The sequence below is a fragment of the Zonotrichia albicollis genome, chromosome 11, assembly GCF_047830755.1.
Source record: "Zonotrichia albicollis isolate bZonAlb1 chromosome 11, bZonAlb1.hap1, whole genome shotgun sequence".
NCBI classification, from domain to species: domain Eukaryota; kingdom Metazoa; phylum Chordata; class Aves; order Passeriformes; family Passerellidae; genus Zonotrichia; species Zonotrichia albicollis.
The window spans coordinates 17,645,192-17,673,021 of NC_133829.1; the positions used below are offsets into that span (position 1 = coordinate 17,645,192).

Below are 27,830 nucleotides of genomic sequence, written 5' to 3' on the forward strand. Positions count from 1 at the left end.
AAAGCCACATGCAACCTGTCCATATGGAACAGGAATATCAAGCAGGGAGAGCGGTGCTAAACCGACTTGGGACGTAACCGAGACCTGAATATTTCTGCTCTATTTTTAACCTGGGATATAATTAGAAATAATCAAGCAGCACACACACACAACAGAAACAAATGACAACCTGCTGTTTCTAGGGACCCAGCAGATCTGTGCTGCCATCCTCAGCTCTCCATCCCCTCCATTGCTCCCCAGGAGGAGCATCCCAGGCAGCAGCACCTGGATGCACTTCCCAGCTTGCTGCTCACAGACCCCCTCAGGTCTGGGCTCCTCCTGCAGCTCCAGGGCCACCAACTGCTAACTCTGCTCCACTGGGACTTCCCAAGGCACCAGTTTGTCCTCTAAAAACAAAATACATATCAATTCCAAGGACTTCAACAATACCAGGGAGAGACAGAACAAATTTCCTGCTTCTGAATAATCTCATTTGCAATCTTAATGGTGCATACAGGCTATCACAGCTTTCCTATTAAAAATTAGGTGACACCAGCTTCATTTTTATTTCTAATAATGCAATCTGTATAGATCCAAGTTTTTGAGCTTATCTCAACTCAGTTACAAACAGTTATAGGAGGCAGGATTTAGCTTAATTTGATGCTTCTTCCTGATTTGTTTTATTCCCTCAGCTAAGTGAAATGTTGTCCCAATTCTAAAATCAGCAGCTCATCTTGCCTTATCTGCAGAGCAACCAGCCACAATGGAAAACACACTGCTGTTTGCAGACACACAAATAAATGAAGTTATACAGTTTTCCCCTAAAATAATTCAGCTGCACTCTCTTCTTCAGAGAGCCATGATGAGCTATTTATAAATAGGATCAAATGTCCCTCCAACACACATGGCTCCATACAAAGAATACAGGCTTCCAAATCTGCAACTTCTGCTCATTTATGGCACTTTGACCCACACCAAAGTGCCAGCATGGTTTTTTATTTTTGCATTAAAACCCCCTGATCTGGACATACAAGCAGCACTTCAGCCTTTGCAAGGAGAGCTGTGGGTCCCACGGGCAAAGCTCCACCTGGACCTACAAAGCTGCTGTTCCTCTGCCTCTCCAGCCCTCAGCATCAGCCTGAGGAGGCTCCTCAGCATCCTGGAGAGATCAGGCTTCACCCAGAGCATGGAACAGAGGCCAGCACTGCCCCCTCACATCTGAACTCCAACAGGAGAACTCATGCCATGGAACAGCTGCACCCAAGTCCCTCTCCTGTGAGCACCTGCCCATGTAAAAGCACGTGGAACATCCTGGATTAAAGAAAAACTACTGGCAATTAGATGGGAAATAGTGGGAATTAAAATGAACTCCATCCACTACACATGCTCTTTATTGAGACAAAGAGCTAGGAGAGCCTTTCTCCCTTTCCTCTCAGTAACTGGCACAAACACCCTCAGGCAGGGAAAGCCCAGCTCCTGGAGCTCCCCAGGGACCCCACAGGACACATCCATGGAGAGGAGGAGCTCACCTGAACTTCCAAGATTTCCACACTGATACTCCTAAATTCCTGCTCCAATGAAGGTTTTATTCTACATCATCCCCCCTCTGCAGACTCAATTCACATGTTTGGCTCCAACAGACAGAACTTCACCTAGTAATTTGATTTCCTCAAACCATAAAAGATTATTTTAAACTAGCAAAGAGCTACTAACACATCCATAAGACCACTGAGCTGTCAGGAGAGCAGGAATATCAGAAAATAATCACTACGTGGCAAGATTTCTCACATAACAAAGTAACTTATCTGTTACACATGTTCTGCAGATTGAGTTAAACTGTAATATTTTTCAAAAGAAAAAAAAAAATCTACTTCAGACCTGGAATCTGCAAAGTTTGTACCGTGTAAGAGGATAAATAAAAATATTCCCATCAACAAGAGTTAGCTCACACGGTTCCATCAGTGGTGCCCAAGATGAGAACCACCGTGGAAGATCCTGCCTGATGTGATTTGAAACAGAACAATCACACCATTCAATGTCACAATTTAACCATTCTTACTTTCCCAAATTGCTAAAAAACACGAATTTGACCAGCAGTTTTTTCCATATTCCACTTGCACAAAGCTCTCTCTTAAAATACCAGGATTCAATCAACCTACAGGGGGTATTTTTTTTTTTAATCCCAGCACTCAGCATTCGAGACCAGATTTCCTTTCAAGCATCCTACTAGCTTATTGCTGGCAAGAAGGAAATAAAGAAGTTACTTTTTAAAGCCAGCATTTGGCATAACGAGCAGATAACATCGCTGCAAAGCTAAGGAGGCTTCTGTGGTATTAATGGTCTCATGCAAGGGCTTTTGAGAGAGCCTTCTCCTGCCTCACCTGGCTGAGATTACGTTTTCCGTAGCCTATAAAGAACCAGGATTCAATCATGGACCATTAAAGACAACAATGGTAAAAGGTGTGAGAACTACCGCGGCTGAAACGCTGCCAGACCGCTCATTTCTGGGCTACTGCGGCAGTTCCCAGGCAAGTTCCTCTCTCTCCACAGGTTGCCGGTACCGAGTCCGTGCCGCTTCCAGCAGCCCTCCCGAGCCGGGGCAGAGCCCGCCCGTGCCCGGCTCCCCTCAGGGGTAAATGGCAAGGCTGATTCCCCTCAGGTGTGCCCTTCTCCCCTCACCGGTGAGCGGCAAGCCTAATCCCCCTCAGGTGTGCCCTTCTCCCCTCACCGGTGAGGTGCAAGGCTGATCCCCCTCAGGTGTGCCCTTCTCCCCTCACCGGTGAGGTGCAAGGCTGATTCCCCTCAGGTGTGCCTGGCTCTCCTCCCCGGTACCAGCGAGCCGGGAGCACAGGTGGGTGAAGCGTTCAATCCCCCGCAGACGGGGCTCCAGATGTCCCTTGTTCGCGGGGAGGCACCGCCGCCGCTCCCCGAGGCTCGCAGTGGCCCCTGCTGGTGCCCGCACGGGGGGAGCGGAGCGGGCTCAGCCCCTCGGCACCGCTCGCCCTGCCGGGGCCGCCCCGGGCCCCGCCGCCCCCCGGACCCCTCCGCGCCCCCTCACAGCTCCGCGCCCGCCGCCGCCGGGGTCTCGCCGCGCTCTTACCCGTCAGGAGGCTCCGGGAGCCGCTCCGCGCCGCGGCGACGGTCGGCGCGGACTGCGCGAAGAGAAGGGCGATGCACAAGGAGCCGAGGAGCCGCCGGGCTCTCCGCGCCGCCATCGCTCCACTCCCCGCGCCCGGCAGCCGGGCTGCACCCAGCGCCAGCCCCTCCCCCGGGGGGCTCCTCCTGCCTTCCTTCCCTACCGGGCGGGTTGCGCGGAGGCGGCGGAGGGAGAGCGGCGGGCGGGCGGGCGGAGCGGCCGCGCTCCCTCCCTCACTCCATCGCGGGCCGGGCTCCGCCGCTCGCTCGCTCCGTCCCTCCCTCACACGGACCCCGCGGGGCGCGCGCCGCCTCCCGCCCGCCCCCGCCTCGCGCATGCGCGCGCTCCTCCCCTCCCGCCCCCGACCCCCGCGCCAGGTGTGCGCGCGCCCGCCCCCCGGGCGCGCCACCGCGCCTGCGCGTGCGCGCGCGGGGGGGGCGGGGCCGCCGCCCTCTCCTGAGGGGCGACGCTGTGCCCCCCACCCCCCCCCCTTCCCCTTCGGCGTTCGGTGCCTAAAGTTCGTGGGGTTTAAGGCAATAAATCCATGTTTTCCCCTCTCCTGAACCAGCCCAGCATGAGTGCGAGACCTGCGCGTTTTCCACACGTAAAAACATGGAAAACCAGACGGTTCGGCACCAATCCGGGTATCCCCGCTATGTGGCGAGCCGGAGGGTGTGGGAAGAGGGAGCCCTGCTCTGCCATGGTGCTGGTTACCAGCGATCCAGAGCCGCCCAGAAACCCGAAATCGAGCTAAATGCAGAAAAATAACTTGCGGAAACTTGTTTTCTTTGGGAGCTACTCTGCTGCTCTGTTCGGGATGCCGCCTCTCCCAGTAAACATGCTTCTCAAAGATAAATAACGTGAAGAAAAGGCCAGACATGCTCCGAAAAGGCAAATGCGATGTATTTTCATCCTCCTGGGGGTAATTAGTTTTATACAGCATTTGCCATTCAAATCCAAATCACTGGAATGCCGCATCGTTACCAGCCCGTTCCAGCCCTACTGCCACATCCAGTCCTTAGAAAGGACACAATAAAAACTATAAATATACATTCCTCCTTCATTAATCATATGGAGTGTACCCTGATATTTTTTCCATCTCAGCTTGTTTCCCACTAAATTATATTTTTACAATGCACACGATGTCCTTGCTTATTTTATTATTGACTAATTGAATCGTCTCATTCAGGACATAAATTACATGGGACTGGGGCTGGAGGTAACCAGGAGAGAGCCAGACCCGCAGGACATGAAACATGGGTACATCCCCTGCAAAACACGTTGCAAAACATTTAACAACGAATTTTAAATTTTTTGTTCCAAAAATCCAGGCTTTTACGCTGGTTGTGAGACTCCTGTTAAGAAAAGTTTCCCTTGATAACCTCGGTGTGTGTGGCAAGGGTGTCCCTCTTGTTGCAGGCAGTTCTATATTCCCGTGAAATTCTTCTTGATCCAGCAGGATTTGCAGATTTGTTTATGGAGAGGGTTTTGTGCGAGGCAGAGGCTGGCAGAGTGCTCAGTGCCCCAAACGCAGGTGTGGATTCTGCCATACAGGGATGCACACAGTGAATTAAACGCTGACGTGACTGCAAAGCACCAGCTAATACAGGTGTCTGAGGCGTCTCTCCTTGTGAAGCTTGCTTCATTATTTTATGTTTCTGTCAGGAAACAGGGGGTTTGGCCACTAAAAATATCCCGGGGCATTTTCACAATGGAATAATTACCTCCTCAGAAGGATGTTTGGGTTTCTCCAGCTTACCCTTGCCGAGCTATGCTGCTATCTGATATGCCACAAGGATTACCAGCAACCAGCTGCAATTTATCCTGAAAATGGAAGCGGTGATTAAAAGGCAGGACTGGTAGTGTAACTCCTATTAAAGCTGGTTAGCAATTCCCATCATAAAATCCTGCCCTCAGTCGCATTTAATAGGGCCAGACTAACCACTGTGCTGAAATTTAGGCATCTGAAGTTCATACCTTGGGTTAAATTATAAACATTTCTCCTTCTGTTCCTTCTGTCAGGGATTTTCTAGCCTGAAAATGAGAGTGGTCACTTTGTCAGAGGTGCTGCCTCGAACCCTGCTATGAAAACCCTCCTGAAATCCTGCTGGTTCTTGGCAGGAGCTTCCTGGTGCTCCCACTCCCCAGCAGCTCCATCCTCAGCACAGCCCAGGGCTGTGGGATCAGGGCTGGACCTGCAGCTCCAGTTCCTGCCTGCTCTGGACCATGCCATGTCTGCAGGTAGGAAGGGCAGACCTGTCCTTCCAGTCTTCTTGGGAAACACAGAGCAGGAAGCTCCTTGAAAAACACACAGTGGGGACAGGAACTGGGGCTGGGACAGGTAAGTTGGCAGGCACAGAGGCTCTGGAGAGAGACAGGTTCTCCAGGGTGGTGAAAGGGAATGAGCAGCCAGAAGGAAAAACAGGTCTGCCTGGAGGGAGGGATAAAGCAAAGCTCCTAAGAAGCAGTCTGGAAGGCAGGCTGGGAGAAGGCTTTAAACCAGAGTGGAAATGGGAGAAATTGCTGGGAGGAGGACATGCAGCCTGGCAGGACTGGGAGCTGTCCCTGTGCTCTGGACAGGGTTTGAGGGAGAGCTTGCTGGGCAGAGGGGATCAGATGGAAGAGCTGGGAAAAGGACCCTGAGGCTGGGTGTGGGATGCAACAGGGCCTGTGGGAAGAGGGAATTCACTGGGATAGTGATGTAGTAATGGGAATGACAGAAACTGGGGCAGGGAGGCAGAGCAGAAAGGTGAGGATTTGGGAATGGGACTGCAGACCACCTGGAAAGCAGTCAGCAGTACCTGAATACACTGACAATGTACCTCACCCCCCTGGAGTGCTGCAGCTTGTGCCAGCCATGGCATCCCTCATCACAGAGGGAAATTTCCACATTGCTGATGGCCTGCATCGATGTCAGCTCAGGATTACATTACTGGGGTTATCTCTACATGGGAAAGAAGCACATATTCAATAAAGCAACAGTACTCAAGGCTGCACTTTAACACACTCCCCAGTTATCAAACACCAGGATAAAGGCAACCAATGCGCAAGGATATGCCAGGCTCAGACACTGAACCAAGGTCAGGGAACCCAGGCAAGTGCCCCAACAACTTCCACCTCATTTACTGCAAAAATCAGATGTGGGTATTTTATGCACCTTGTGAGGAACTGCTGGGCAAGCAAGCACAGCACTGTGGGTGGGGCAGGTGAGTGCTGCTCCCAGAAAGGATTTTTAGCCTCTGGAGTCTGTGGGTTGCAAAGCACAGACCTCCCTAAACAGGCCTGCCCAGCGCTGCACTGATTGTGCAGTCAGCACTGCCCAGGTGCCTGGGCTCACATTTTGAAGCCTGACTTGCAGAAATGAAGAAGTCTTGCAGATAAATCTGCAATAACTGAGAATTTCTACAACTTCTGACTCAATTAGATGGTGGCCGTGTTCTATTTTCTGACAAAATCAGGCCATTGAGTATTTCTAATTGGATCTCTGAAATGAAAAGATATTTTTTACTATTCTGTCTGTACACCCAAGTTCCTCGCCTGTCAAATAAGGGCAACACCAGTTCTCGCTACAGTGTTGAGAAAATGAATTAGAGTTTGTGAAGCACTTGGATACCATAGTGATGAGTCCCATGGAAAAGCTCGGGAGGAAATGAATAAATCTGTCTTCAGAACAATATTTGAATAGTCTGCTGTAAATAAAGCACAGGCCACACAGTGAACAGCAAGGAGAAAATAAAATTATTACTTAGTGAGCACAGTCTATTCTGTACAATGAGTGAGGCCAGGAACCTGTTGAAAGAACAGCGTGTGATCTAATTATAATTAAATACTGTATCATAATGCAAATGCATGGAAGGGACAAATTACAGTTGAATAGGCCACCTTTATGTTGGTATTTCTAAACTTTTAGACTCTTGAATTTAAAAAAGAACTCCACTGTTAGGTGCAAAGGTGTAACACACATGCATAAATGATTTCCTCGCCCTTTAATAGTGGGAGACAATATATTTACCTCCTCTACCTCAGCCACTTAAGTGGAAAAAGTGTTTTTCTCCTCTTGGAGATATCTCAGCCTTACAGCCAAGATTTAACACTGTCATTCACACGCTGACGTCGAGATTTAAATCCAAAATTTCCCTTCTTTGGGAGTCTGTGCACGATCACCAGAGACAGACTATTCTCCAGAGAGGGAGCCAGAGGAGGACCCTCATTTCAGTGATTAAAATTTCGTGTTTTGCTTGGAGTGCTTCCCATTCCAAAGCAGCCCCCTGGTTTTGGTGCAGAGGCAAGGTTATGGAACAACAACTCCCCTGATCTGTGCGACTCCTCAGTCCCGAGGCTGCTCGGAGCTTTCCCAACTCCTGCTGAGACTTGGAGCCGCTTCAGAGCGGCTGCAAATTGCTCTGGGTTATCTGTGGCCCACAAGAAGGGTGATGGAATTAGGATTGCACTGTTCAGTGCCACTCTGCTCGTGCCTATTTTTCTCATCGTGATTTCTCTATTGCTTAGCAGGATGTGAGGTGACACTCAATCGTTACACCAATTTATTGTTATCCAGAGAATTTGCTGTTACCAGGCATCCTCTGGCAGCTGGTAAAGGCAATTTGGGATAAGAAGGGGCTGCAGCACAAATAAAGACGTGGCTCGTTAAGTTTAAGACTTAGAGCTGTGAGATACCTTCAGTTTAACCTGCTGTGCTGCCTCCCTTGTGTGAGGCATTGGCTCCATTCATGGACAACATCTGGCACATGGCCTGTCCAATTATTCCCAATCTCCATCCTGATTCCAGCAGCAGTGCCTAGCAAGGTGTGCTGTCTTTCATCCTTCAATAGGAGCTAGATTTATTTTTTCATTTATTTTTTACATTTATTGCTCACAGATGTGGTTTTGCAAACTGCTCTGAGGTTAAAAGTCATCCTCTGGACTTTGCCAAGCAAATTCTAGGTTAGCAGGTCGTATGCCAGAAACCCTCCATCCCCAGCATGTACTTCTGTCATTCCTGAGGTCATGAGGAGTTCCAGCTCCTCACTGGAATCAGGGAGGGCCATAAATGGAAGCAGACCTTCCAATCACTGAGGTGAGTTCCCTGAGAAGGCTGAGAGGAAGGTGGAGCTCCCTGAGTGCCAGGTTGACAGAGGCTGAAACACAAACAGGGCAGTTGGTGTAAAATGCTTTTAAAGGCTTCCCCTGCTGAGCAAGGGAGCTGCTGATCCAATGTTTGTTTATTTAGGGTTTTCAGAGGTAGATGGAGAGAACCTAGAATCCAAAAGGCAGGGCTTACTGGAATCCAATCAGCAATTTGAAAGAAAAGGAAATGTGTTATCAGGAAGTGCATAATGATGTGGGATATGGATCTCTGGGCATCCAGAAGGAGAGAAATGCAGATTACACCTAAGGGGAGAGGCTGATGTTACTGCAGTCTATGGGATTTTTGTCATCCATGTCAGTAGGGTGAGATTTCATCTCTGGAAGCCTGTCATGGCCTGACACTGTGCCACAGGTGCTCACAGGGACTGTGTTTTCCTGTTTTGGTGGTTGTCATCAGTCCTTGCTCTCAGATGAGATCATTACTGGGGACACACTGACCATCCCCTCACTTTTCCATGTCCCACTTTTCCCTGAGCTGCAACAACTCATCTTTGGCCTGACAGACTCTGCACATCCAGTGAGAGAGGAGACAGATGGTCCAGGCCCTCTCGTGTGAGCAAGATCAGTCTCCTCTGCTTCTTAAAAACCACATAAGCCAGGCAAGGATTCCAGGTGGTGTTTATCCCAAAGCTTTTCCAATAATCCCACAAGAATGTTAATTACTGACACCAACAATCTTGTTCTCATTCATATAATGGGAGTGCCTAAAGGTCTTCCCTGAGGTTGTGTTAGACACTGTAGGATCACACAGGAACAGGCAGAGGGGTTTTAGTGCAGGTTATCCTGACAGGAGGTCAGAACCATGGAGAGCTGTTGGAGGTAGAGCAGCAGGGCCACCTTTCACATCTCCTGAGTCCCAGTGCTCCTGCTCTGTAAACACCACCACCTTTTCTCCTGTGCCAGGGGAAGTGAGACTGAGAGAATTCAAAGTGAGAGAAAAACTGTGGAGAAAGGAGAAGAACAAAAGGGAAAGAATTGATGCTCAGCACACAGAAATGGTCATTTGCCTCTGGGCTTGGGAAATCAAAGAAATAACATTAGAACAACAGCAGAGGATGCCTGGAAAACACAGCCCATCACTCCTGGGGATCCCAGCACACCTCACAAACCTCACCTCTGCCCATGGCAGGAACCAGCAGCAGCACAGCCCGGCCCTTTCTGTGTGACACCTGAAAGGGTCAGCTGAGGTGCTGGGTCATACAGCTGGAATCACATGTGTTTCCTGGAACTGGAAATAAAAGGCCTCATTGTCTGTGAGAGATACAAACAGATCAGCCAGAGTTACATGAGCAAGTCCACACATAAAACCTGACACCAAACAGACTTGGCTTGTGTGTCAACACCCACAACTCCCACAGTGTCCTTCCTTTTGCTCTGTATCTCAGACTGTGATTTTACATGTTAAAACTGAATATACAGAAGCAATGATTCCAGGAGTCATTGCTTGGACATGGTGGCTGAAGTGTCCCTCTGCTTTAAATGGCAGAACTGGAGGCACAGAGTTCTATCAGAACCTTGTGATGGAAGAGTAAATAAGAGCAAAATTACCTCAGTCCACTAATTCAACAATTCAAAACTAATTCAACAATTCAAATCAGTCAGTGCTGTGATGTAGTGAAGACAGGGACACTGAACCACAGAAACAGGAAGGAATAAAGACATTGGACAATAGGTTGGGACAGGGACAGAGTCCTGTTTGCTGTAATAATCTTGTTCATGCACTCTCAGACAGCCCTTTAAAGTCACAGTTTTGGGTTTGGTTTCTCCAGCTGGAATGCTCAGACAAACCTCACCACCCTTTCAAATGCTATGAAGGAATTTCCTATAAATAAAATGGATTTTTCATGGAGAAAATATTGGACTTCATTTTTACCACATTATCTGACAAAGGGAAAAACTGGAACAGTTGTAAAATTCAACTTTTCACAACAGACCTGGTTTACAAAGGGCTTCCATGCCAAGCTCATAGTGTGCCACAGAAGGATGCCTGGAGCCCTGGCAGATTCTTTTGCCACAGGACCTGTACACTGTGATCATGGTGCTTCCCAAATCACCTTCCTGCCAGGAAAGGTTGTGCTGCAGCACCTGGGAATGCTGCAAAACTCTGGACAAGGCCTTGGTGATGCAGCTGCCAGAGGAGAGCATGGAGGTCCCTTCCCAGAGAGCAATAGCAGGGTGCAGCCCTGATTTGCTAAGGAGAGAAACAAGCTTCTGTTCCCAGCAGCTCCTGGTTTAAAAGAAGAGTTATTCACTCATTCTGCATACATTTTATTTTAAAATCATTCTAACTTCTTGCAATTCTTAAGCGTCTCTAAAACCAGGGTGAATTTGCCAACATTCCTCCCTGGTGTTACCAATGCAACCTCTTACCCCATCAGCACAGTCTGACTCTTTCTCAGGTACAGGACTGAGCAATGTGGGAGAAGGAAAAGGAAAAGGAAAAGGAAAAGGAAAAGGAAAAGGAAAAGGAAAAGGAAAAGGAAAAGGAAAAGGAAAAGGAAAAGGAAAAGGAAAAGGAAAAGGAAAAGGAAAAGGAAAAGGAAAAGGAAAAGGAAGAGGAAGAGGAAGAGGAAGAGGAAAAGGAAAAGGAAAAGGAAAAGGAAGAGGAAAAGGAAGAGGAAAAGGAAAAGGAAAAGGAAAAGGAAAAGGAAAAGGAAAAGGAAAAGGAAAAGGAAAAGGAAAAGGAAAAGGAAAAGGAAAAGGAAAAGGAAAAGGAACACACTTTGTGCCAGGGAATGGTGCTGTATGAGAGCTCTGGCAGGGAGAATGAGGGCAGCCTTCAGACAGGTGAAGTCTGGCTCCTCAAGCTCCAATCTGACACTTCTCACAGACATTCATTTCACTTTTTTTTGTTGTTGTTTAAACATCCCTTGAGGGCAATACTTCTGCAAAAACGCCACCTTTCCCCCACCTTTCCATGCTCATCCCAGGGGGCTGGTGATCAAAGCCAGGAGAGCAAACCAGGGGCTCTGATGGGATGTGGGACAGGGGTGATGGAGCTGTGAGCCCTCAGATCTCCCTGACAGGTCTGGGCACTGCACGTCAGGATTGCTGGGTCTGCTGTCACCCAGGGCTTCTACCACTGCTGTTATTCCCTCAGCACCTCAGTGGCAGGTCTAAAATCAAATTACATGAGTGCTACAGGCTGCAGGCCCTGCCTGAGCCCTGAAGTCAGAGGACTTGAAACAATAAATATGCCTGGGTGGCAGTTCCCTAAGAAATGTCATCCTTAGGCTGCTCCTCTGTTCCTCCTAAGGGAACCTGACGGGACTCATCGACTGTTCCTGAACTGCAGCGGAACTTATTGATTCTGGGAAATATGAAATATGTCTGAGAGGTCACTGTGGGACTCTGTGTCCAAGTGAGACACCAAGGCCTTCAGAGACACTGATTGGGGCAGAGGGAGCAGCAGGAAATGAAAGGTGGGGAGTTGAATCCATGAGGGATCAGTGGGGTTTGAACAGCACCGCCCCAAGAAGAGGTGAAGGTGCTGATCCCGGTTCCCTGTGACCAGAAACCACCACAGGGTAAATGTTGCTCCACCTGCTCCCTCTGCTCTAATACACATTTTTTAAGGGATGCTCTTAGAAGGACCAAAAGTTGAAATGCATTTCCTCCCCCTCCCATAGTGAAGGCACGTGCTGGCAGGGGAATCTGGGAGGAAAATGCTCTTATGCTACACAGGCAGTGGACATTTTGTGCACAAGCAAGATGCCTTCACATTCCCAGAGGAATTCAGCTAAAAAGCATCACTGCCAAAAACTGGAGAGAATTCAGATGCTTGGAACAAACTTATATTGCTAAAAGTGGGGAACTGGTCAAGAAAAATGTTCAGGCTATCAGAAGTTGTTATCAGAAGTGTCTGACAGCACAGAAGTGTAGGTATTCAACAAAAATCAATTTCTCAAAAAGGCTCCTTCCGTGACCAAAACCCTTTGGTGAGGGCTGAGCAGGAATTGAGCTTTATGTCTGTATCATGTGGACATTTAGATTCCATGAAGCAAAGCAATGGTATTTTTCAGCCCTGAGCCCTCTGAGGCAGGTAACAAATAACAGAGATTTGACAAGAGGGAGAAAAGCTTTCTCACAAATCTCCTGTTTTCCCAGTCCCAAAGGGCTGCAATCTGCCTCTCACCCCCCTCCACGCTGCTGCTCAGTCCATGATCTGTTGGGTTTGTGTTTCCTGATGGGAGTCCAGCGTTTTCCTGGATCAGCTGCTCCTTCTGGGCTGTCATTGTGGTATCCAGGCTGCCAGGACATTCTGGGAACCGCTGCCTTTGGAGAAGGCAGCACAGGGGAGCACAAGGAATGGCGTGACTGACATTTGTTTTTGTGTTTATTGCTACTACTGCTGTTAACGTGTCTTGTTGTTTTTTCTAAAGAGCAGAGTTCATGAATTATGTTCAGCTTAAAAAGAAAGCTGTAAATAGTACCAGTGAAAGACATCAGGAAGAAAAAACTCAAAACCACTCCTGTTATCTTATTCTCTCTCTCTTTTTTTTTTAGGTTCTGCATCCAATTTCAGGCAAATGCAGCAGTGCCTGGGGAGTGGTGCCTCCAGAAGGCTCCTGAAGAGCCAGGGAGCAGTGGGAACTCAGACACAAGGGCACTGAGCTTGCTGTGAGCAGCTTCCACACCAGGGAGAGGAAGAACTTGGTCTTGTTCCTGGCTACAGGTGGCTCTGACATATGAAAGGTTTCACTCATTCTCAGTTGAGACAAGTGAATGATGCCCGTCCCATTAAATGTGACTAAGGTAAGATATCTTGCTCTTCACCTAAAACTGACACCAAAGGGTAGGTTTGGATGGGATATTGGGAAGAAATTCTTGGCTGTTTGGTGCTGAGGCCCTGGCAGGGGTTGCTCAGAGCAGCTGTGGCTGCCCCATCCCTGGAAGTGTCCAAGGCCAGGGTGGACAGCGAGTGGAAGGTGCTCCCACACATGGCAGGAGGTGGAGCAAGGTGGTCTTAAAGGTCCCTTCTAACCTAAACACTTCTGGGATTCTGTGATCAAGAATGTGAGAATGCCAACACAGCCTGGAACATGCACAAAATCCCTGGGTGGGGTGACACTGCAGCAGGAGGGTCCAAACCACAAAGATAAGTTATTCATAAAGATATTCATGATATGAAGATATCAATATAAAGATATAAAGATATCAATATAAAGATATTCAAGTTGTACACCAACTTAGAAACTTCTGGGAACTTAATTAACCCCAACAAAAAGCTACACACAGACTTTGGGGATTGAGCAGTGACCCTGCTCTAAGTCACTCCCACAATGAGGATTTCCCTCTGACCAAAGAGCTCCCTTGTTCAATGTATGGGAAAACACAGACAGTAAAAGAGATGGTGGTTAAAACTAGCAGCATTTACAGTTGTGTTGGAAAGCCTTGTTCACATCAGAACACCTTCCCCACGTACCTGAACAGGAGAATGGGGGTTTTAAAAAACAGGAAAACCTGCACAGGGTGCTCAGTAAATCTGAAATGAGAACACCCACCTTAAAGCTCATCTCCTGTATGGAATTTTCAGTAAATCTGAAATGAGAACACCCACCTTAAAGCTCATCTCCTGTATGGAATTTTCAGTAAATCTGAAAGGAAAACACCCACCTTAAAGCTCATCTCCTGTATGGAATTGTTACCTGGAGTGCAGCTGACACCAGAGGAAAGGGTGAAAAGCTCAGAGCTCAGTGAGAGATAATGACAGAACTGCCAGCAGTGGACCCTGCTGGGTCACCAGAGAAAGGGGGAAAACACAACCCTTTGTGATTACAGTGAAATACAAATAAATATGTTGGAAAAGAACATTCTCTATTTCCTGCAAGCAGTAAAGTTTGGGGGGAAATGGCCTATGACAAATATTTTTCTCTGCTGGAGGCAGCAGCAGGGCTCTGACAGGCACGCTGGAACACAGACCATACGTTTGTGCATATTCAACAGCCCCACTGGGAGACATCATTTCTCAGGCTGCTGTTGGGGTTGTGTTTGGCACTTGAACTGTTCTGGGGGCTTTGATAGTCCAGGATCTGTGCAGAGGATGTTTTGTTCTCAGGGAAAAGAGCACAAGCACATGACCAGAAGCTCTGATCAGCTATTGAAAGACCCAGACCAGCAGAGCTCAACAATACAGATCCTTTGTAATGGAAATGCCATACCTAGGATGGAATTGGGAAAGCAATGTGTACAAGAGGGTTCTGAGAAGGTTGAAGTCATCCCCAGTATTCCTGCCCAGCAGAAAAGGATGCAAAGTTAAGACACCTCTGAGTGGAGAAGTGTCGACCCAATTTAGCTGCCCAAGCAATCAATGAGAGATCTTTATGAGTGTTCAGGAGCCCTAGCACACAGATCTTCCCAGGGAAGCTGAAAGGAGCTAATTAATAGCCCAGATAAACAATGAAATGCAAAGCTGGACATAGATCTTTACAGCCCGGTGCTGACTGCGCTGAATTCTCTCCTTGCACTCCCAGCTGACCCCAGGGAGACACCAAGATTAATGCTTGTGCAAAAAGCTTTTGCTTTCCACTTTTTGTAAAGCACTTGCAGACTGTCTACTCAAGTGTTTCACCTGGCTGCAATTGGAGACAGTTTAGTCTTGACTTACAGACTTAGCTGGGTGTAGTTTTGCTCTCCCCATCCCACTCTGAGCACCCTGAAGTGACACCTCTCTGTCTTTACTGCTCTGGCTGCCAGGATTGAATTCCCCAAATAACTGAGGCTGTTTAACCCCAAATTGCTCAGCTGCATCTGTGCCCCCTGCCCTGTTTGCAGTGTGGTTGGGGCCTCCCTGGTGCCCCAAACTGACACGAGGTGATGATGCCACTCAGTTAACACACAAACCCCTGGGCAGGAGATGTTGATAAATCATGGGAATCCTCCTTGTTCCCAAGAGGTGCAGAGCAAGGGCCCTCAAAGGAGCTTTAGGAGGAGTTCCAGGGCTGGCCTTGAGCATGGGATATTTCCTGGACAGGGTGCTTGTGGTCATTTGGCCTTTTCAAGAGCAGGTAAAGAGACACAAGCTGGCTTTGGGGACTCCAGCCATGGGACACATGGGCAGCCCAGCAGAAGCAGCTCCTGCCCTCTGCCACCAGACTGAGACCATTTTGATCCAAGTGTTTTAGGGAGAAATACCAGTCAGTCTCGTCAGCAGGAAAGGTCTGTGTGGGAAGACATCCCTTCAAGGGCTTGGAGATGGCAGAGGAAGAAGTTAAACACTGAGGGTGAAGAGCCTGCCTTGCACAGGCAGCTCCTGCAGCAGGGAAAGCCAAGAGCAGGTTTTCCAGGATCATGATTTTGGACTAAGATGCCTAAATTTTGTGTACATTTCACTTCAGACTCTGCTTGGATGCAGCCTTAGATGTCCCTTGTTTTTCCAGTGGAGAGCAGCAATACTTCCATGGTGATCCCCAGTGTCACTGCTAAACTTTTCAAGAGCCAGAGTGGAAGGTACAGCACAAAAAAAATCTTCATTTTTCAACTAAAGTAAAGGGAAAGAGGAAATCAAATAACAGGGTCAGCCTGAGGGCACTGGGAGGATTCACAGAATCCCAGAATGGTTTGGGTTGGAAGGGACATTAAAGTTCATCTCATTCCACTCCCTGCCATGGGCAGGGACACCTTCCACTGTCCCAGGGTGCTCCAAGCCTGTCCAGCCTGGCCTTGGGCACTGCCAGGGATGCAGGGGCAGCCACAGCTGCTCTGGGCACCTGTGCCAGGGCCTGCCTACCCTCACAGGGAGGAATTCCTTCCCAATATCTAACCCTGGGGTCCAGAGAGATGTGAGATGCTTGAGAATGGTAAATCTTGGGCTCGAGGGCTGCAGCTGACCTTGATTTTGTTCCTCAAGTGAGGAGCTCTCTTGGTTCCAGAAGGAGCCTCTTTCTGTATGGAAGCTAAAGATCCTTAAAACCTTCCAGAGGACAACAGCCAACATTCCCCTTTCTCTCAGCTCCCACTTCCTCACACACTCCCTTGACTGAGGAGGAGGAGCAGGCTCTGCTTGGCCTGATTTGGAAGGGAAACCAAACCCCACTGGGAGGGATTTGGAGTTACCCAGCTGCACCTCAGTCTTTCCTGTCCCATCATTCTAGTGACCCACAGTCCTGGAAAATAAGTAATATTTGTAATTGTTGGGTTACTCCTCTACACAAATGCAATCTTTATATCAGTGCTGTGCATAAGGATCTGCAGAGAAAACAGGAATGTTCTTGGGATTGGAGACCAGTGGGCAGAACATTTTTTGCAGGCCCACACAAAACTTTTGGGTTGTCCCAAGCCAATGTCCCAGAAGGACATCAGAGTCAGCACTTTGACTGCTGAAATTCCCCACAGCCAAGATAAATACACAAAATATTAGTGGGAATATTGAGAAATAACCAAAACTGGTGCAGAAACCACGGTGGAATGTGCTCGCAGGGACATGCACAGGCACAGCCTGTCCAACGGACTCGTGGTCATCCACCATCCTGGCTCACAACCCTCCCCTGAAACCTTCCTCCAGCCTCAGGTCCTTCTGTACAAAGGCAGTCTCATGGCCTGGTTTAAAGCTCTAACAGCTTCGTTTTGGTTCAAGCTCAGCTCCTCTCCTGGACTAACAGGCGTTTGGGAAGTTGTGAAGATCACACCATCATTGTGGGAGAGAAAACTGTTCCCCCATGGCATCCCCCTTGCTCTGTGCCCACAAACCTCAGGGTCCATCACACAGCCTGAGTCTGCATGGGAAGAGCCAGCTGGAACCTCTGGAAATGCTCGTGGGATTGAGGAGGGGGAAAGCACAAGCATTGGCCCCTTCTCCAAAAGCTGCACACCAAGATCCCAAATTAATTCTTACTCCAGCACTCAGGAACTCACTGGAGTCAGAGCTTTGGGATTTAACTGCTGCTGGAAAAGGAGGAAACTCCTGTTTGCATGCACGAAGATTATAAATTTTCTTCCTCCACTCCAATAGAAGTTTAATGCAACAGGCCCTTTGCTGTGTGTCCAGTGGCCTGGTCACCACTGCCTCGGTGAGCACAAATCCAGAGGACTGACATGGGAAAACGGCCTAAGCTAGAGGTGTGCTCACATAGCTTCGTTTAGATCTTTCCTGATGGGAGAATTGAGAACCAAAGATGTTCCCACCAAACCTACTCATCCAATTACTGGAGCACTTTGAAATCGTGATACGGATCAGAGGAGCAGCCTGCGCTTTTCCCAGGACAGACAGCAGTGTGCAGACACTGCACTTTTGGGAAGCATCAAGAACCAGACACAGGAGCTTTGTGGCTTTTCTTCTTTGGTTCTGACTTGCTCTGACTCCTCACCTGCTCACCATTAGCACCCCGTGGTGCAGTTGTGTTTGACATCCCTGTAACAGCCCCTGATTTATACGGCCTCTCACAATCCCTCCTCCCTGCATGGCCTTGGGAGCAGCAGAACAGACATTCTCAAATGGAACTGCTTTGAATCAGTCACTGCCAAAGGAGCAGACACCTTCAAAGAGCATTATCTTTGTGAATCAAACTTCACCCTTCCCAAATGATCTCTTTTTTTAAATGAAATGGAGCTTTTAGGGTTTGGCAGAAGCGGACAAATACTGCAATGGACAGACTTAAAAAAAACAGGTGAAAGCATGACTGAGATTCACAGTCACAGAATAAAGGAAAGGATCCAGGGAGAAATCCAGCGTGCTACATTCATCACTCATTCAATTACAAGGATTTGAGCAACTGTGCAATGAAGGGCATTCAAGCTCCCCATTTTATGGTGCACCTCTGATGCTTTTCCACATGGCACTGCAGGAGATGAGCCATGCTCCTTTCTACACCCATTCCCCACAGAAAATCTGCAAACCATCACCACTGATGTTCCCTAATTTAGAATCCATGTCCTAACGTTCTCTGCCTCCAAAGCACGACCACGACTTCATGCCCTGCTTGCTTTAGGGATGTGGTTTTCCTTTGGTCTGATGGGAACACCATGATTATGTGCTGCACGTGCCAGGGAGGCAGGGCTGGGTGGGGAAGGAGAAGGGAGGCTTCAGCTCAGAACTGATAGTACCTATTTTTGGCTCCCAGAGCCAGGCTGTGCTTCTCCCACTCTGTTTTGATGCTCCAACACATTTCACTGGAGATGTCACCAATCCCAGGCAGTCACGACAATCTGGGGTGCTGGGACTCAGCCTCGTGGGGGAGGGAAGACAAGCAGCAATTTTTCTGAAGTCTGTGGCAGGAGCAAATGGATTTGTAGTGACTGTTATTTGAATATTAGTACTTAGATGAGGTTATTTTTCGGTCTGAACATACATCAGAACACAGGAGATCTGCACCTGGTGCTCCCTTTCCACCTGGCTGCAGTGGGACATCACCTCTTCCTGAACTTCCATGGTGAGGCTTTCAGATGTGGTTAAACATCCTGCAGAACCAAATGCCCTCTTGCTCCCCACTGCCTGGGACACATAAAACAGACAAAATACAGTGAATTAATGTCCTAAGTGTGTTTTACACAACTACAGTGCCTACTGGGGGTGCACAGGATTTCCCCAGAGCTCCAAGTGCTACAGTTCCCACTGTTGTTAAGTGACAACTTATTTGCATCCCAGAATCCTGAGGCAGCACAAGCCACAGGATCAGCTTTCCTTTCTTCAGCTGCTTTTCTTCATTCTGTCTCCTGCAGCACCCTGTGCTATGGAGTGACAGAAACACGTAACAGCTTCTCCAAACACAGTTATCTTTAGAAATGGAACAGCAAAAGAAAATGACACCATGTAGACACTGTAAAAAGCCTTCACTACAGTGAAAAAAAATAAAAATGTTACATTCCTGATCAAGGAACAAACTGGTTTGAATAGTCACAATCACATTTTACAGCCATGTAACTCTTTTTTATCTTTTTCTCTCCCAACATCTGAAGAAGATGAACATCTGATTCCTTTATGTGGGAATTGCCTAAACCAGCACTGGGAGAAAATATGCAGTTGAATATTGATCTGAAAAGATGGAGTGAGTTCAGCCCTGAGTTAATGCTGCAGGATTTTGGACAGGGGCTGGCAGAGCTCAGGCCCTCTCAGGACCAGCCCCAGCCTGGTTCCTGCCAGCCCCACAGCCTGAGGCTCCTGCAGCTCCATTTTCAGCAAAGGTTGGCTGAGGGAGCACAGCACCATTTTATTTAATCATGGCTGGAGTTCTTGTATCCACAGCAAAAAAATCCTGGGAGCAGAGTGTATTTTCATGATCATACAGAGTGGTATAAAATGTCTGCACCACTTCTTTCCACTCCAGCCTGTGCCTTTGAAGTCATGGTAACAGCTTTTGGATCCCAATCCTCTGATGAGACTCCTTGATTTATTAGGTAAAACATCTGGAAAAAATGAGGACTTGTGGCAGTGTAAATCCTCCAGAAGGAGCAGAGAGAGGTTTCATCTGAGCAGCCCTCCTGTCAAACGCAGGAAACCTGAGCCCTGGCCTGAGGGTGCTCGGGGCTGAAAAGCTCCAGCAGGGCCCGTTCCCGTTCCACCCAGCGGCCAGGATGAGCCGTGAGCAGAGCGATGTCCAGCAGCCCTGGGAAGGTTTGCAGACACTCGGGTGGCAGCAGCAGCGCTGCCCTGACAGCACCGGGAGCCCCTGCTGTAAATCCGGGTGCTCTGGGGTGTAAATACCTGCAAATACCTGCCCGGCACCCCACAGGAACAGGCACCAGCCAAACCCACTGCCCGAGAGGGGCCTTGGGGTGGCTCTTCCATCCCATAATTACAACAGGAATGTCAGAGAAGAAAATGGTTTGGAAGGAACGAAGCCCATGGAAGTAACAAACAAGGCAACAGGCACTTTGTGAGGCACATTCCTTCTTTTAGGTGACATGCCCTTTGTGAGGCAGATTCCTTCTTTTGGGTGACATGCCCTTTGTGAGGCAGATTCCTCCTTTTATTTGGAGCCAGCCCTGAGGTAAGAGAAGAAAAGCGAGAGAGGGAGCAGCAGGAGCAGCTTGCTGTGCAGGGTGTGTGCTGGGCAGACACGTGTGGGAGCACCGTGTGTGCATCCGGCGCTGGGCACGTGGGGGCAAAGGTACAAATCACCCAGGTACCTGACTCACAGTTATTTACTCTCTGCCTTCCCCACACAACCCAGGTGCCAAATTTCAGCACTGAAAATCCCTTGAGAACCATCCTTTGCCAGTTATTTTCCCATCTAAATCCCTCTTCCAGCAATTGGAATCACACAGTTCAAACAGCAGCCCTGATGCCAGTGGTGCTTTTTGGAGGGGGTGTAGGACTGGCAGAGGAGGGGGAGTTTGGGGAGTATTTTTTTAATCAGATAAATTATTGCTGGGAAACCAGCCACTTCTCTCCATTCAATTTATACTCTATGGGGAATCCATCTAATACCCCTGCTCAGAGTGTGAGGCAGGACCAGCGAGATGCTGTATCCAAGCAGGGAGGGAGGCAAAAGATGGGATGGAGTGCAGGGAACGAGCAAACAACGGGAGGAAAGGGCTCTGGAAAAGCCTGCAGAGAAGAGGGAAAGCCAAGGGATGTGTCTGCAGCTCCTCAAACAAGGGAGGAGAAAATGGATTTCTCTGCCGGCAAACTGGAGCAGGCTGGAGCAGAGTGGGATGGGATGGGATGGGATGGGATGGGATGGGATGGGATGGGATGGGATGGGATGGGATGGGATGGGATGGGATGGGATGGGATGGGATGGGATGGGATGGGATGGCTCAGAAACACAAGGGGCTTTTCCCCTGTGGGGAGGTGGCACAGCTGCAGGCAGGATGGAGGGTCCGATCAGGCTCAGCTTGAGTTTGCAGAGTGAGTTTGGTGATTTCCCATTTCCCAGTGGAACTGGGAAGCTGCCAGTTCACCTCTCTGCTGCATTTGGAAGTGCTGAACCCTTTGCTGGCTGGCAGAGAGAAGCCAAGGGCTGGGAACAGAGCCAGTTTGCAGCACCCAGGGTTCCAGGATGCTCACAGGGCAGCGTGTCTGGGAGCCTTGTCCTGCTGCCTGGGCATTCCTCTCATCCCTGTTTGTGATCCCTGCCCAGCTCAGGCTCTGCTGCAGCTCCAGGGCTGGGGACAGGCTGTGTCCTCATCCCAGCAGGCATGAGATATCAATATCTGGGCACTGCCAGCAGGGGCACAGGCAGGGAATTATTGTCCCAAGCCCACCAGGCAAGCTGGTGCCCAAAGCTGCCCAGAGCCTGCTGCCCAAGCAGGACTGGCTCTCTTTCATGTGCTAACACCAATTTAGTCCTGAGGCTTCCCAGTCCAGCACTTCCCAGTGACTATAAATGCACACGGAGTTTTTAAAGAATTACAGGGTAATGGCACCTGAATGGGTGTCGAGGTGCACTTTGCTGGCCTTTTATTCTTCTTTGTAACAAAGAATTCAAAGCTTTAGTGGGAGAGTTGGCAGTAAGCTCAGGAGATGGGGAGACTTCTGAGGATGATTTCCCAGATTCTGGGAGTGACTACAGTACAAATAATGTTGGAAAAGAAAGGAATTGACTCAGCAGGAGGCAAAAGGGAACAAGTGGAAGAGTAACTCTGTTCTGGAAAGCCATGAGGAGAATATGACACAAAGCAGAAAAGAGAAATAAAACCCAGAAAAAGAAATCTAATGTGTATTTCAGAGGGATTCCTTCTGACAGCCTGACTGTCCAAAAACTGCTGAGTGCCATTCTCAGGGAACTGGGCCTTACACGAATTTTGGCCCAAAACAACAAAGAGATGCTTTAACTCAGAGCTCATTCCCATCCTCCTCAACAGTCCAGGGGCTCTCTCCAGCCCCCCTGGCTCAATCTAAGCAGAGTGAAAGTGTTGCTCCTGACATTGCACCTTCCTTTCCCAGGCAAAATTAATGCTTGAAGCAACGCTGATCTAAACACGTAATTAAACCCCCTCTAGCCCACCTACCTAATAAACTCATTTCCAGACACCAATTAACCTGTGAGGTTATTACTGGGGATTACAGATCTCCCTAGAACTCCTCGTGTCAGGATGCAGGGAGCCCACTTGTTCTGCAAGTGTCAGGTCATGGGGATCACTTTAACCTTGGATCCTTGTCCAGCTACCACAGTCCTGGGAATAAAATTAATAACTTTCTGGCATTTTCTTCCTCTCTAAGAAATGGAGAAAGTGTTATCTCTTCCTCCTCATAATTTTTCCTTGCATTTTGAGTCCCCAGACATCTGCACTTTGTTAAAGCACTGCCCATTTCAGAGGCTTTTTCCAGAACTGGATAAACTCTGGTGACAGATATCCAAGCTGCTTTGTACATTTAGTAGTCCCTAAATGTCTGTTTTGGAGTCTGTTCCAGATTCTAATCATGTTACATTAAGGTTCAGGGACTCAGTAACCTCTCCCTGCTCAATCCCCAAGAAAAACAGAAACAACAGCCCTTCAACCCTGGATCAAGCACAAACCTCTCCAGAGTCCCAGCCCAGAACCATCTTTCATCAGTCTCAGTTTCTGTGACTCCTGGACTCCACAGGACGCGCAGATTCTCCCTGTCCAAGGCAAGAACACCCATGCCATGACTCAGGATTTCTCCTGACAGAACAAGGTGGAGAGGCTGCTCATGGCCAGCCCACTCACATTAAGGGGCTGTTAAAGCCTCTCCATCCTTCCTGGAGCCTCACTGGGCTGTGGGAGTTTTGGGCTTCTCCCTTGTTCCATGTTGGTTTTCATTCCTCATTTCTTTGATGCCATGTGGTTTGTAGGAATCCCTCTGGGTTCAATAGACCATGGAACTGAGCCTCCTTATTCTGCTTTCTTCTTCCACCTGTGGGGACTCTGCTCTGGGTTTCTTTTTCCTCCGTTCTGCTGCAAACTTGCAGGTAACTTTTGGGAATTTTGTATCGGTGAAGTTACTCCCAACTCTGCTGACTGATTTTCAGAAGGAATTCAAGGTAAGGGAAGAAAACAGCAGGATACCTCTTTAGAAACCAAGACTAGTACAAAAGGGCTGCTGGAAAAATTGTTTTCATCACCCACAAATTCCCTGATGCTGGAAAACGTCCCCCACTTTCCCATCTTCTCCCATTTGCTGCAAGTTCTGACAGGAACAGCTGCTGCTGGGAAGAGCTGACTGTGCCAGAACGGGAGAGCCGCTGTTCCTGCACCGCCCTCCCCTCCCCAGATCCCCACATTTCAGCCCAGAAAATGGAAATTGCTCTGTGTTTACCAACCCTCCTGCTCCTTCCTGCTCCACCAGGACCTCTGTGCCTGAGCCAGGTCTCTGCTGTTTACAAGCCCATCTGCTGCTGTTGCTTTTCCTCACCTCAAGTTTGAATGCTCTGTTCAGGATTTCGCTCACCATTGTGTTGGGAACTGCAAAGAGCAGCCGAAGATTTCAGGTGGGAAGTGAGCAGCAGGGAGAGAGGAATGCAAATCTGTTCTCATCTAAAGAACCCTCAAAATAATTTAAAAAAAGAAGAAAGAACCAGATGAAAGAGGAAATTCCAAATGTTTTCAGCAGCACAGTCATTCCAAGGAGAGTTTGTCTTATGTTTTGGTGAGAATTTGAACATTTAGAACCAGAAGGGAAAAAGCACAAGTGTTCCAATGGCTGTTGCCCTGAAATTACCTTGGTCCCTCTGGTCTCTGCAGTTTAGTCTCTGTAGGAGCTTCAAGCCTCCACTTTGCCCAAACCTGTCAAAAGTGAGTTGAGAGCTCTCCATGCAGTGAAACTCAAGGCTGCATCTCTCCAGGAGAAGAGGGGAGACCCTTGGGAGTCAGGGAGAGACTGGAGATGGCTGTGTCTGCCCAGAGGCCCCTGTGAGCAGCAGAGCCCGAGCCTGCACGAGGGGTGCTCTCTGCAGAGGCTGATGGATTCAGGCTCTCTCCTATCCCTGCCTTTGCCAGCAGGGAAGCACAGTGAGGAACAAGCCTGGGCAGGTGCTCAGACACCAGCGGGCTCCTGCCAGGAGCAGGGATGGGAAGCAGCCAGGCTGTGGCTCATGCTGTGCTCCTGCACACGGCGTGGCTGCAGTGGAAGGCAGTGATCCCCAGCTCTGCTGGGCCTGGGTTCTGTCTGCTCCCAGTCCATGCTGGTGCCTGGACTGGAAGGGAAAACAGAAATTGTTTTCCTGGACCCTTCTCAGAGTCAGTGAGAATCAGGAGAACGCAAAGAGCTTGAACTGCCCTGACCAGAGAACATCAGTGGCCAAAGTGTCTGTGCTCCAGCCCTTCCTGGGCTTAACTCCTGGAGATGGGAACTCAGGCAAGGACTGGCTAAAGGGAGCAGCATTTGGAACAGGCTCTGCTGTGCCCTGAGCTCTGGGAGGCCCAGCCTGTGCACACCCACCTGCCCTTGCACACGGGAGAGCAGACATGGCCGGTTCCAGAGCAAACATCCAGGGGAAGTTCACACTGTGTGTGTGTGGACAATGACTGAGAAGGAGCAGGAAGAACTGGGAAGTGGAGAGGATGGATTCTCAGGAAGGAAAAGCCCACCAGAGGTTCCTTCTGACTGTCCCTCTGTGCCACTGGAGCTCAGTGGATCAGCTGCACCAGCTCTCAGCCAGGAATCTGCCTGCTCTAGGGAGGAACACACTGTCCCACTTGGCAGCTCCCTGGCCCTGCCCTACCAGCTCAGCACAATGCACAGATCCCGTCCCAGGGCTGGAGGCTGTTGGGAAAGGAGATTCCCTGGAGGGCAGGAGGCTCCCACCCTGGCCAGGGCAGCTGCTCTGCTCCAACCTGGAACCAGGACAACATTCCCTTCCATCTGCAGTGCCTATGGCCCTTTCCTAAAGGATGGGTGTGTTTGGATTATCTCTCTTTGAGGACTTCACCGTGCAGAGCAAGGTCTGAAGAGCCCAGAACTGCTCAGAGGTGCTGAGTGAGTGCTGGTTCAGCTTCCCCAGCCCAGAGCACTCAGGGAAACTGCTGGATTTACAGACACACTCCCAATGGAGCCAGCAAGGTGCTGGGATGCCCTGGAAATGCAGTGCTGAGCAGGTGAGGGCAGAAAGACTGAAATCAGACTTTGCAAGAAGTTCCTGCCTCGTTCACTCCCAGAAATGTCCTCTTGGAGCCAAACTGTTCCTGGGACTAGCTGTGTGTAACACCAGGCAGTGCTGCAGCTCCAGGGCCTGGAGCAGGACTCTGGAGCACACATGCTGTTCATTAATGCTAATCCAGGAGCAGGGATGATGCGAGAGCAGAACCTCTGAGGGGATTAAGCACACAGATACCGCCTCACGGAGCTGCAGTGCAGGGCGGGATCCAACCCGAACAGCCTCCAAAACTCACTCAGATCTCGTTGCTCTGGTTTGGCCTCGACTCCAGCAGGATGGAAGGAGCTCAGGGAGATGGTGGGAGAGGGGAGAAGGAAGAAAGGAAAACATTCTGCTCCCCGTGCTCCCCCAAAAGCAGCGTTCCACCGCTGGGGCTCTCAGCGTGCACTGCAAACTCGCCTCCCTTCCCTCGCTCCCGCTTACATTGTTCACTTTCCTGCAAATTGTTTCCACATTCTGTATAAATAACCCCGGTGCCAGCGAGGGGGAGGGGAGGCGCAGGGAAGGGGTGGGAGGAAATCCAATGGCTTTGTTACTTTGGAAAAAGAAGGTGGAGGACGGAGAGGAGCGGCTGGAGCTGCAGCCCTGGCAGCCGGAGCGGAGAGTTGCCATCGAGCTTGCGTTCAGACCTGGAGGAAGAAGAGTAAACAAGGAGGAGATTATATATAATTATAGACAATCATGTTGCTGGGGATAAACAGGAATCAAAAGCACGGAGGCACTGGAGTCTGGCACATCCCCAAGCACGGAACAGGAGCCAGCCAGCGAGAGGCACTGCGGCAGGAACGCGCTTCCCTTCGGGCCTGCTTCCACTTAGCTCAGGGGCTGGGGGCTTTTTCCTCTCTTTTTGGCTGGAGGCATTCCCCCACAAAGAGAGGAGCTCATCCAATGGGGAACAGAAGCCAAAGTGAAGTCAGCAGAATTGTTGTCTGTGACATTCACTGATTACCCTGTGAGAAACGTCAGAAATGTTTGGAAAAGATACAACCCAGAGAGGTCAGCAGCAACAACAACAACAACAGGAATTTCTGAACAAAAATGGCTTTAGAGACACTCCAGAATCTGTGCCTGAGTGTCCTGTGGGCAGCTCCTCTTTGGCAGGACACAGAGGAGGAGCTGCAGCTCAGGGTGACACTCGGGTCCTGCTTGTGTTTCCCAAGGATCCAGGGTTTGCTTAATGGTGAACAAAGCCATGGAGAAAACCTGAAACAACAGCAGATGGGCCATAAGGGCTGTGCTGTGGGTTTTAAACGAGGACTTGGGGGAATTTAACAAAGAAAAAAGAAAAGGAGCCTCCTTGGTTCCCTCGAAGGCTCTCGAGAGTCAGAGGGAAGGTGACAAACAAAGGACAGCAATCGCTGCTGGTGACAGGAGGAGATTGTTTAGCAAGGCAGTGTGAAGAGCTCTCTCCCAGGCACTGTTTTCAATCCAAATAGCTCACAGCCTGCTGAATTCTTAAGCCATTTTGCTGATCTCTCAGCTGTTCTTCATTGAGAACACAGGCAGATACTTCAAAGCAAAAAAAGCAGAAAGGAAAAATAAATATAAGAAACAACCAGACCTGTGTTTAGAATCTGCATAAGATCAGAGGAGGCAGGGAATGCTCACAGGCTTCTTCACCTTCTCCCTTTCGGTACAGGTGCTCCAAGTGTCCTTTCCCCTAAGGAAAGAAAATTGATTTTTTAAAGGGAAATGACATTTACTCTCTGAGAACAGTGGCACAGTTTGGTGGATGATATTATCTGCCTATCTGGATGTAGGACTGCATATTTTCTGTGCATTCATCATTATGGGCATCTTTCCTCTGGGATTTCTTCTGCTGATAAATCCTTCCCCAGAGGGAAGGATGTACCTGTGTGTGTGCCCATGTGGGGGTGAGTGAAAGATCTCTCTGCTGGCCATGTAGAAACTGTTTGGTATCACAGACAAGTGACAAAACAGGAGTCATGTTCCCCTCAAAGCTGCTGCAAAGAGCTCAGAAAGAGCAGAGGGCATGGCCTTGGAAAAGACAGTAAAGGGTTAAAAAAGGTATTTGGAGTCCAAGTCTTATCGAGTCTAAATTTACATCGACTCTGTGAGGTAATATTTAAGCAATCTCCTCCCATGCCAAGTTGCAACAGCTCCTTCCAAATATCCCAGACAGTGAACAGAACCAAGACTAAAAAAAAATGATAAAACAACGATGGCAAAAATAGCCAAGCACATCCTTTCCCAGTGCCCCTGTGCAAAGTGGGGCACAAAAAGATAAAACAACGATAGCAAAAACAGCCAAGTGTGTCCTTTCCCAGTGCCCCTGTGCAAAGTGGGGCACAAACAGTGCCAGGACAGAGCCTGGGGGTGACAGGGTAGCTCTGGACAGGCTACGGCCTCTTCACTTTCTCTTTCATTTGTACCTGACCAAGAACAGAGAAGGACACAGAGCTCTTGTCCCGATGTTCTGGCAAAACTGAAATGAGGTTACTGATCTCCTGCAAGCACAAATGAACATCAATCACCAAACACTCATCAAAGCACAAAACACAGTCCCTCGGTGTTGTTAGACAGCAAGAATTAAGAGTTTATCAAGCTGG

General features: G+C 49.1%; 1 protein-coding gene and 1 long non-coding RNA gene across 20 annotated transcripts in view; both read right to left on the reverse strand.

Moving 5' to 3' along the window:
- Positions 1-3,467, reverse strand: part of NEO1 (neogenin 1) — a 185,162-nt gene extending 181,695 nt beyond the window's left edge. For all 9 annotated transcript variants that reach the window (XM_074549631.1, XM_074549632.1, XM_074549634.1 and 6 more), the window contains exon 1: positions 3,080-3,467. In XM_074549631.1, coding sequence (XP_074405732.1) covers positions 3,080-3,452 — 373 coding nt within the window. In that variant the 5' untranslated portion in view covers positions 3,453-3,467. The remainder of the gene's footprint in view (positions 1-3,079) is intronic.
- A 546-nt stretch (positions 3,468-4,013) lies between these two features.
- The window catches only part of LOC113459684 (uncharacterized), a 104,016-nt gene continuing 80,199 nt past the window's right edge, over positions 4,014-27,830 (reverse strand). For 7 of the 11 annotated variants that reach the window (XR_012582184.1, XR_012582182.1, XR_012582180.1 and 4 more), the window contains 2 exons: positions 26,822-26,920; positions 4,015-25,889 (listed from right to left, as the gene is read on the reverse strand). This is a non-coding gene — a long non-coding RNA (uncharacterized LOC113459684). Of the gene's footprint in view, positions 26,770-26,821; positions 26,921-27,830 lie in introns of all 11 variants that reach the window. The other 4 variants (XR_012582183.1, XR_012582179.1, XR_012582185.1 and 1 more) reach the window with 3 other exon arrangements.